Here is a 10,488-nt window from a genome sequence, read left to right as displayed (position 1 = left end):
GCGGCATGTCATCCCCACGTCACAAGCTCTGACCTTCCCTCTCCCCAGACCTGCCTAGCATGACCCCCATTTTTCCGGGCACATGGCCTTGGTCAGGTCAGGTTCGCTGCACCCCACACACCCCCGGTCCTCTCCTGGTGTCCAGCCGTGGACACGTCTCCCTGGCTCTGCCTCGACACATTCAAGTCCTGCCCCACGTGTATGACTGTCTGCTCTTTGGTTTCTTGTGCTACCAAACCCTTCAGTCATATAATCCTGGCTTAATAGATATTAGTATGTTAAGTCCCAATGTGCTTTTCTCACGTCACCTGACTCCAGTCAGAATGACCATCGTCCAAAAGTGTACATATAGTAAATGCTGGAGAGGGTGTGGAGAAAAAGGAACCCTCCTGCACTGTAGTGGGAATGTAAATTGGTACAGCCGCTAAGGAGAACAGTATGGAGGTTCCTTAAGAAACTAGAGTTACCATATGATCCAGCAATCCCACTCCTGGGCATATACCCAGAGAAAACTAGAATTTGCAAAGATACATGCACCCCAGTGTTCACAGCAGCACTATTTACAATAGCCAAGACATGAAAACAACCTAAATGTCCATCAACAGATGAATGGATAAAGAAGATGTGGTATGTATGTGTGTGTATATATATATACACACACACACACACAATGGAATACTACTCAGCCATAAAAAAAAGAATGAAATAATGCCATTTACAGCAACATGGATGGACCTAGAGATGATCATACTTAGTGAAGTAAGCCAGACAGAGAAAGACAAATATCATATGCTATCACTTATATGTGGAATCTAAAAAAAAAGGATACAAATGAATTTATTTACAAAGCAGAAATAGACCCACAGACATAGAAAACGAACTTATGGTTACCAAAAGGGAAAGGGTTGGGGGGCAGGGAGAGATAAATGAGGAGTTTGGGATTGACATATACACACTACTATATATAAAATAGATAAACAACAAGGTCCTACTGTATAGCACAGGGAACTCTACTCAATATTTTGGAGGAACTTATATGGGAAAAGAATCACACCGGGTATTCTTAAATGCCTGCATAATTAGGAGGCAGAGGGTGGTTAGAACGACACTCACCCTTCTGTAGAAGTCAAGGGTACGTCAGGCTGGCTGGCTCCAGACTCGGCAGTCCTGGCTGGGCCTTCACTCTTTACTTCCTTCCCTGGGCTTGGGGCCTCTCCTGCCTTCTCTTTCTCCAGGGAACTTGGCTCTGCCCCATCCGTCTCCAGGAATGAAGGGCTGGTAGTATCTAGCATCCACGTGGGAAGAACGCTGCCCGGGGGGTGGCTGCAGAGCTGCGAGCTGCCTTCCTGGGAGGACAGGGGGCTGGGCCGGGGGCTGGGGCCTCTGGCCTCAGACTCAGGGCTGCTCGGCTCCGGCGAAGAGGCTGGGCTCCCCCAGGGGCCGGGGGACGCGGCGCAGGGAGCAGAGTCCTGGGCACGCTCTGCATGCCTGTCGCCTGAGGAAGAGTGTAGAGTGAAGCTGGCACGGGACGAGGGGCAGGCTGAGGGCCAAGGGGGCAGAGCCAGGGAACAGCCTGGGCTGCCACCCCCAGCAGCTCCCCCGTCCCGGGGCCCCTCCCTGGAGCTGCACATTCTGTCCCTCGTCGGGCAGTGACCCACCACACGTAGGGACAGTGGGCAGACGACTCCCAAAACTTCAGCCCCAAGGCAACCGGGGTTTCAGGGCTTGCTAAACCACTGAGACCCAGGCATCCAAAAGGCTGGGACTTTTGTACATTTCTTCATTTACTCTATGAGATGAGTATTCTAAAACCCATTGTACTGATGAAGTCACAGAGGCAGAAGCAGGATTTAAGCCCAAGTCTGTCTGGCTCCAACACAAAACAAGGGGACTCCTTAATGACACCCCTGGGGAACGCTCTCTGTCCCCACTCCAGATGCCAAAGCCTCCAACCACCCAATTTCCCAGACCCCATATTGGATCTCACCTCTGTCCTGGGGGCGAAGAGGCCCCTGGGGCCAGGAAGGAACGTCCTTGGTCTGCCAGCCCTCGAGACTTGGCAGAGCCTGTTGAGAGAGACACAGAGGCATCTGTGAGCCCTGGAGGCACTGAGAGGTGAAGGGGGCAGTGAAGGCACAGGGGAGGAGAGGGAGGGAAGAGGGACCATGAGTATACAGGGCCCCCCTCTCCCTGCTGTCCTCCCACCCAGACCTCACACCCTGGTCTGGGCCTCAGTTCAGAAGAGGCACCCCGGATGGGACCCACATCCTAGGGGTGCTGGTGCTGGGCCCTGGAAATCACTGGCTTCATGTTCCTTCTCTACAGATGGAAAAGTTGAGGCCCAGAGAGGGGAAGTGACTTGCCCAAGGTTGCACAGGACATGTGGCAGGGCTGGCATCAGATCCCACACGTTCTGTTTCCCAGGTCAATGCTTTGTCCACCCAGGATGCTGCAGATCGGGCAGGAGCAAGACTGTCTCCCAGAGGAGTCTAGGAAAGAAAAGGAGAAGAGAGAGGTTTGCCCAAGGGAAACTGCTCCCAGGGCCTTCCCGACACCCTTCCAGCCTTGGGGCCTCATGCATGTTCACTGACTTCTAGTCTTCTCTTATCCGGCTGCTCAGATGGCCCTGTCTCATGCAGCATCTGCCCAAGGAGGGGCTGTGCTGTAGAGAGGGTGACAGCCCCCAGGCACTGGGCTGGGCCCTGCCCTCCCAGATGAGCGCAAACGGCCAGCTCCCAGCACAGGCCTCCCAGGCCTCCCTCTGAGGACTCCCGGGGCCCTGGAGCAACCAGGCCCCAGAAAGCACATCACAGGACACAGGCACAGCTGCCCTGCACAGGGACCCCAGTCCTCTGATCTCGGGGTCGGCTGAGAGAGCTGCTCTGGTTATGAGCTCTCCCCTTGTTCTCTGGGACCACAGAGATTAGAAAGTTACAGCCCTGCTCTGCCATCTTGAGTTTCCTTATCTCTTACGCAGAGGCCTCCCTGGGAAAAATGTGCTCACGTAACTTGTCCCTACAGCTCGTGCTAGTTGATATCAAGACCTCTGCCATTGTCACGTGGGCCTGTTCGGGTGACACTGGATACAGTGAAAGATGGTGAGCTAAAAGTAACAAAATGCTGCAATCTCTCCCCAGAAGAGAGGCCTCTTAAAGCAGACGCCTCCCCACCAGGGGCAGAGGTCACCCCAGCAGGCTGACCCCTGCCCTGTTACAGTTGGGAATGTCTTCGAGGTGGGAGAGGGAGAGCCCGAGATTGGCCTGGAACACGCCGCAACCGGAGGAGCTATTTGTTCTCCAAATGTGTCCACGTGCAGCCCCTTGGAGCTGGCGAGAGGGGAGACATCTGTGCCTTAACGTTAATTGCCATCATGTTCAGTTGACATCACGGCGCCTGTAAAATTTCCTCTAATTCTGAAGGCCACACCGGGCCTGACTTTCTGCTCTATTGCTCCAGGATCCCCAAAGGCCCCAGCATCTGGGAAGAGAGTTCTGGGCCTGGTGACCACAGAGGAAGGCCCTTCCTTCCGTGTCCCCACGCACAGCCTGGGGTTGGTTCCCAGGGCTCTGCTTACCTCGCTCTCCTCCTGGCCGGGAGGTGCTGCGGGAGCCCCCTCGGTGGTGCCCACCACAGCCCAGGAGGAGGAGTGCAGCCTGTAGGTGGGCACAGGGAATGGCGGTGTGGCGTGCCCGCTGGAATCCACTGTGCTGTCCCCCAGATCCGGCTCACTGCCCAGCTCCCACAGCACGCTGCCTCCTGGGGGTGAGGGCTCCAGGGTCTGCGGGCTCTGGGGCCCGGTCCTCACATCTGCGCAGGGATCTGAGAACCCCCAGGAAAAGCGTGCTTCAGACTCACTGGGGTCCAAGGAAGGGCTCTCCAGGAAGAGGGGGTTGTCAAAGAATATGCTCTCCTCCTCGGGACCCCACTCCGGGGACAAGTCTGGCACGCCCTCCCTCGGCCATGCCGGGTTCCGGTTCTCCCCTTCAGGCCCGCTGCTATCGTCCCCCGAGGCCTCGTGCACGTCCACGGGTGGGCTGGGGTGGAGGCCTGAGTCCCGGGGTCCCACCGGGCTGGAGCGTAAAGCGGGGAGGTCGGGAGACGCCGTGGGGAGGCAGCATCTCAGCTCAGCTCTGATCCCTTCCGTCTTCTCCAGCTCCTCCTCCAGGTCCAGGACGCACATCTGGGCCTGCAGGATGCCCGCCCAGAACACCACCTGGGTGGACGTGCTCTGGCTCTGGCTTGGGCTCCCCAGAGGATGGCTGTCCCGGGGTGACCCGGGGGATGCTGCTTTCTGCCCTGCCCCCTCCTGGGAAGAGCCGCTCCCCGGATGCGTGGGCTCTGGGCTGGAGCCCCTGGGATGAACATCTCGCCTCGTGGAATCAGGAGGGTCAGAGGCCCAGGTCTGCTCCCCGCAAGGTTCGAGAAGGTCAGGGTGGCCGCGTGTCTCTCTCAGGTGTGCTCCTGGGTGGAGCTGCGTGTGGTCTCCCAAATAGATGTCGAAAAATTCCATGGGTTTGGGGTGTTCACAGAGTCCGTCGTCGCCCATCATCCACAGAGTGCAAGCTGCACAGGAGTCCCCAAAAGCATCCGCCTTCACAAGCCCATTGTGTAGATTAGAGGGAGCACCGGCCAGGGGGGTGACTGGGACCCCACATCTACCCTGGAAGTACCCAAAGCAAAGGCAGGTTAGCACTGGGCTCTCAGCCCCTGGAAGCACACGTCCAGTGAGTTACACGTGGTTTCGAGTGCCTGCCACATCCATAGCCCGGGCCAAGGGCCGCTGCCCTCCGCAGCCCTGAGGGGATGAGGAGGGTACCATACACGCCATCTGACCCACAACTGCAACTGCTCGCGCCAGGGCGGCACCCGCCCCAAAGACACTCATCTGTTGGCTGAGGGTGGCCCGAGTGGCTGAGCTGAAAGAGATGAACTGGGCAAGCCAGACCCTTCTTTGGGGACCCTGGATTGGAGAAGGTCAAGGCTAAGATGGTTGGTAGCAGGTGCAGAAGGTGGAAATGTCTCAAAATAGCGGGAAGGTAGCAGCAAACCAAAAGAAGGATGGGGAGACCAATGTACGTGGGAGCCAAACAGATATGGGCCAGAGGTGAGGGGAATGGAACAGACTCGAGGGAGAAGCAGGCAGCCAGGAAAGGAAGGCCGCAGCTGGTCTTGTTTCCCCTTCCCAAGGCTCCTGTCTTTGGGGCCTGCATCCTCACCACAGCTCACTGGCCGGTTCTCAGTTCCAGCCACGCAGCCTGGCTCAGGAGGATGTTTCAGCCCACGGGGCAGACCTGGGCTGCACGGAGAGGAGGCGGCTGCCCTCTGGGGAGCGGGGAGCGGGGAGCTGGGGCCGCTCCACACCTGCTCAGAGCTGCCCGCTGCATCGGCCACATTGGCACTCTGAGCCGGGCCTAATCGGATGCAGCCAAGGATTCTCGTGGGGCATTTGCTAGAAGCATGCATCTCCATCCCCTGCACGTGGTCCCCAGGTTACAGGGCTTTCGGGGTGGCCCTGCTTCTTCAGAACAACTGGCTTGTTCTGATCCTGTGGACACTGTGAAACTCATAACTCGACCTGTTTTCCCTCGGTAACTGGCCCTCAGGAAGTGTAGGTTAAGTCCGCAGGCCCTATGCACGCATTTCCTGTATTAAGTGCACCCCAGACCACGTCACAGCTTTTATTTTCCCTTTGCCTCACTTTCCTCACTCACAGATCTCTATTTTGAGGACTGTGTGTGCGTGTAAGCCATTCTGAAATATTTGGGGGAACAAAAGCACACACACGCGTGCACACACACACACACCCCTGCTCCTGACTTGTAACCGTGCGTAACTTCCTGATACTCACTCCCACCTACTTCATGGCCCACCACGAGACACTCAATCAACGGGAACACTCAGAGCTGGGAAACAAAGGCTGGGTGGGGTCCTTCTGTTTAAGGGCACCAAGAAAGCTCGGCCGGGCACTGTTCCTTCTTTCAGGAGGCGCCCGAGAGAAGAGAGAAAGGACCCGCACGAATTTCAGTTTCTAATTCCCCTTGAAAGCATCCTCCCAAAAGTCTCTCAAAGGGTAAGCCGGGACGAAGTGAGAAAGTGGCATGGACATATATACACTACCAAACGTAAAACAGATAGCTAGTGGGAAGCAGCTGCATACCACAGGGAGATCAGCTCGGTGCTTTGTGACCACCTAGAGGGGTGGGATAGGGAGGGTGGGAGGGAGGGAGACGCAAGAGGGAAGAGATATGGGGATATATGTATATGTATGGCTGATTCACTTTGTTATAAAGCAGAAGCTAACAGACCATTGTAAAGCAATTATACTCCAATAAAGATGTTAAAAAAAAAAAAAAGTCTCTCAAAACCAGAATCCCTTTCTGGGCTTTTACTTCTCCCTCTGTCCCAATCCTCACATTCCTCACTGCGAGCATAGCAAGAATCTGTAATTGCTGAATTGGGACCTCAGGATTCTGAAGCTTTAGCCCCCAGGAAGGGCCCATCTACCACTGAGTTCTCAGCTGGCCTCCCCAGTAGACTGGGGCTTCGCAAGAGGTGGGGCCGTTTCTTACTTTTAATCTTGTATTTGATGCTCTGAGGCCAGTAGATTTGAACTCTGCTCCTCCTACGGGTCCAACTCCTTTAGCTCAGCTTCAGCCATCATTCGAGGCTCTTTCTCTCCATCCCAGGGCAGAGCCCTGCTATAGTCCTATCACCAAGAGGGAGGGAGGGAGTGCACCCAGAACCCATTGTCTATACTCCGGCAAGCCCTCTGGGTCCAACCTCCCTTCCCAGGCCTGCCTGGAGAATGACCAAGTGTGAGTAAGGAGGTGAGACACCACCCCCACCCCCCACCCCACCGCAGGCTTCTCAAGCATCCAGCCCTTAGGATACAGGAAACTCTGGGAAGGCAGCTCCATTTAGGAGATGGTAGGCAGAGGTGCCGGGAAGCAGCTACTTTACAGGCACCTGAACACGAGGCATCTCCACCTCCCTTCCCAGACCCCTTGACCCTCCCTCCCTCCCTGCCAAGACCTGGTCTATTTGTGCCTAGCTGGCTCCCCTCTGGAAACACCCCACCCCGTCCTCCCTCCTCCACACATTCCATCCGATGTGTGCCCGCCTTAGGAGCCTCACAGCCTTCTGCCCAAATGACATCAACTCTCCTCCTCTCATCAGTGAATCACTTGACAGGAAAGTTCAAATGCCAATAATGGGAAGGGGAAATGGTGGGCAGTGGCTGGTGGAAAGGGTGCCCTGCAATTTTTAACAAGATAAGAGTCCCACACGTCCCTCTTTGCCAATAGGTCCTTATAAATAAATATGTATATGAAACAAAGCAGCCATACAGGTAAATGTTAATGACCATGCTAGACATAAACGAGGATTGAATTGGCCTTCCCAGAAGAAATGGGGTCTTCCTCCATGGATTCAAAGGGAAAGAAAAATCAGAGAAGCTGTAGCAGCTTTCCAGAGACCAAAGAGAAGACAACAGATGTCTGGGGCCTGAGGGGAACTGAAGGACCCAAGGGAGGTGAGGTGGGGACTTGGGGGGGAAGCAGGGACAGACAGATCCAGCACGTGGTGGGGAAAGAGGTGTGTCTGCACGCCTTCCCTCTCGCTCTTATTTCAGAGCATTTACTCCACAGCGTAATTTCTAGTGTGTTAACCCACGTGGTTCTAGCTTGCCTTCCCTTCCCAAAATGTAATCGCCAAGAAGGAGGTTCTTTGAGCTTCTTGCTACTGCTGTCTCGCTGTGGGAATGGTGACCGACAATCGCTTTAGTGACCAATTGTGTTACACCCACTCCAACTTCAAAGTTCTGGTGGTATATCGTTATCCTCTAGTTCCAGTGGTTAGAAAGTTGAGGGTTAGTGTTGACTTGAGTAGCTCAGGACCACCCATGAGACACCTGGGGTTACAGAGGCTGGTGGCGGGTGTCCTGGTTCCAGGCAGGCAGACAGGTCCACATGGTGCACATGGGCTCTCAGTAGACTTGTCACATTTAGCAAGTAAACAATAGAGGATGCCCAATACTGGGGACATATTTATACTGAAAACGGACTCACTATTTATCTGAAATTCAAATTAAGCTCTGCATTCTGTCTTGTATCTGACAACCCAACCCTATGTCAAGAGTGCCCCGCCCCTGCGGTGTGCCACTCATTCAGCTCAGGCTTTGCAGCCCCAGACTCAGTCTTGTGAGCTCAGTCCCACGAGTGAGACACGTGGTGACATCGCCTTCCTACTAATAAGGAAACAAGGCTCAGAGAGCTTCAGAAATGTGCCCAGGGAGCTCAGCTGGTGGGTGGGGACGCTGGGATCCGAACCCAGGTCTGTAGCTCCCTTAAGCAGCACTCTCTCTTCCCACCCACAAATCAATTCTTTTGGGCATTCATGGATTGAACGAAGCACGAATTTCTTCTGATGCGGAGTCACTTTAATTCACCTGTTTCCCCCACTGTTCAGGGCAGGGCCTGCCTGACTCAGAGGTGGCACTCCAGAAATGTTTGTGAAAATAAGAGGAAAGATGGAGAGATGGAGAGATGGAGGGATGGATGGGTGGGTGGATGGATGGATGGGTGTATGGGTGGGTGGGTGGATGGATGGATGGATGGAAAGGTGGAAGGAGGGATGGAGGGATAGTTGGATGGATAGATGGATGGAGGGGTGGATGAATAGATGGGTAGGTGGATGGGTGGATGGATGGATGGATGGATGGATGGGTGGATGGGTGGGTGGGTGGATGGATGGATGGATGGAGGGGTGGATGAATAGATGGGTAGGTGGATGGGTGGATGGATGGATGGATGGATGGATGGGTGGATGGGTGGGTGGGTGGATGGATGGATGGATGGATGGATGGATGCAAGGGTGGAAGGAGGGATGGAGGGATAGTTGGATGGATAGATGGATGGAGGGGTGGATGAATAGATGGGTAGGTGGATGGGTGGATGGATCCTCAGAAAACCCCCTCCTCAACAACCTTACTACAGGACTGGGGAGACTGAGGCTTGGAGAAGGAGATTTAGCCTCATTATGACATGAAGACTTCCCCCTGAGGGCCAGTCTGGCCATGAGCCAATCACACCTTCCTTCCAGGAAGCCCAGAACGCTTAGCGCAGAGCTTTTCCAGAGGTGGCTCCTGCCAGGCCAGCCCAGCAGCCAAAATGCTCATCTGGGTTCTGGCTCTGAGGCAGTAGCTGGACAGAGAGAAGGAGACTTCAGGACCCGTTCAACCACCTTGTCTGTGCTCTCCACTAGAAATGCGAGTTTAAGAAGTTTCCCTTTCTCTCTCTCTCTCTCTCTCTCTCTCTCTCTCTCACACACACACACACACACACACAGGAACTGGGGAGCAGAGCCTAGGTCTCATGTGTCTAGCATTTTCTTGGTTTACCTTTCTTTTTTCACCCTTGATGCTTAGTGATACGGCTTTTGAAATCCCTCAGGCATCTTAACCAGAACAAAGGCGGGAGAAAGTGTCTGCCACAGGCTTCTTAGGTAGGCTTTGTTATCTCTGAAATGAGTAGCCCTTCATTTTTCTAAGCATCGTGATGGCTCAGGAAGAGAAAACTTTTAAGGAAAAGTTCTGGAAGAAGTGCAATGGCTCTTTGGAATCCAAAAAAAATGCTTTGAGTCCAGAAGCCAGTGAGAGGAAGGATTAGGGAGGAAGCTGAGGATGGGGCTGGGGGAGAGAGCCAGCGCTCCACCAGGCAGCCCCCAGGGCTCCTGTCTTGAGCCGAGTAACCTCTGCAGGGGCTGAGCCTGCATTAGCTGATGGAAGATAAAGGTCACAGAAATCCACGGCTGGGGGACCAGGGGGACATAAGTCCCTCCCACCACCGCCCGACACCCGCCCTGGGCTTCAAGGCAAGGTCTTTTTGATCTTAGGGCAGGAAGGAGCCCAGATGGCACCTGGATCATCCTTTTGAGAGTGGGTTTGCTTTCCAGCCCCCGCTTGGGCACAGAGCCTGTGCCGAGATGCCGAAGGCCATGGGAGGCGGGGGGGGGAGAGCCTGCCTGAGTGTGAAAGATGACAGCGTGAACGCCTTGCATTCGGCCCCCACTCGCCCTACACCCGGAGGCTCACAGACTAGACTCAAATCCTAGCTACACTGGACGAGCCATGCGACTCTGGTCCAAAACTTCACCTGGTTCCTTGCCTGTTGAAAGAAGGAAATAAGATGGATAAAGCTACTTGAGAAGTTTGCTATACAATGGAAGGGGGTCTGAGTGCTAATGCTGGGCCCGGCCCTTGGGAGGTGCTCAGAAACACTACGTCTTGCTCAGATTAACTTGGCTTGCAGCCAAACAAACCACCCTCCCTGACAGCACGGACTCAGCCCAGTGGGCTCCCTCAGTCCCCCAGGAGTGGGCCCAGGATGTCCTATCTGGAGCGTGCATCTCTCTCTCTCCCTTTAAGCTTCCAACTCAGAAAACTGCTTCCTTTTGCCCTGGAAATGTTTCCTTCCTATGCAAAAAGCAAAG

The 10,488-nt window shown here is 54.7% G+C and overlaps 1 protein-coding gene across 6 annotated transcripts in view; it reads right to left on the bottom strand.

The window, feature by feature from the left end:
• Nucleotides 1-10,488, bottom strand: part of PSD4 (pleckstrin and Sec7 domain containing 4) — a 36,142-nt gene that overhangs the window by 11,756 nt on the left and 13,898 nt on the right. For all 6 annotated transcript variants that reach the window (XM_059942252.1, XM_059942250.1, XM_059942254.1 and 3 more), the window contains 4 exons: nt 3,575-4,660; nt 2,364-2,489; nt 1,988-2,066; nt 1,114-1,495 (listed from right to left, as the gene is read on the bottom strand). In XM_059942252.1, coding sequence (XP_059798235.1) covers nt 1,114-1,495; nt 1,988-2,066; nt 2,364-2,489; nt 3,575-4,549 — 1,562 coding nt within the window. In that variant the 5' untranslated portion in view covers nt 4,550-4,660. The remainder of the gene's footprint in view (nt 1-1,113; nt 1,496-1,987; nt 2,067-2,363; nt 2,490-3,574; nt 4,661-10,488) is intronic.

This window comes from Balaenoptera ricei, chromosome 13, assembly GCF_028023285.1.
Source record: "Balaenoptera ricei isolate mBalRic1 chromosome 13, mBalRic1.hap2, whole genome shotgun sequence".
Taxonomy (NCBI): Eukaryota; Metazoa; Chordata; class Mammalia; order Artiodactyla; family Balaenopteridae; genus Balaenoptera; species Balaenoptera ricei.
Note: the sequence above shows the minus strand (reverse complement) of the source record. Positions and strands in the feature narration are given on the sequence as shown.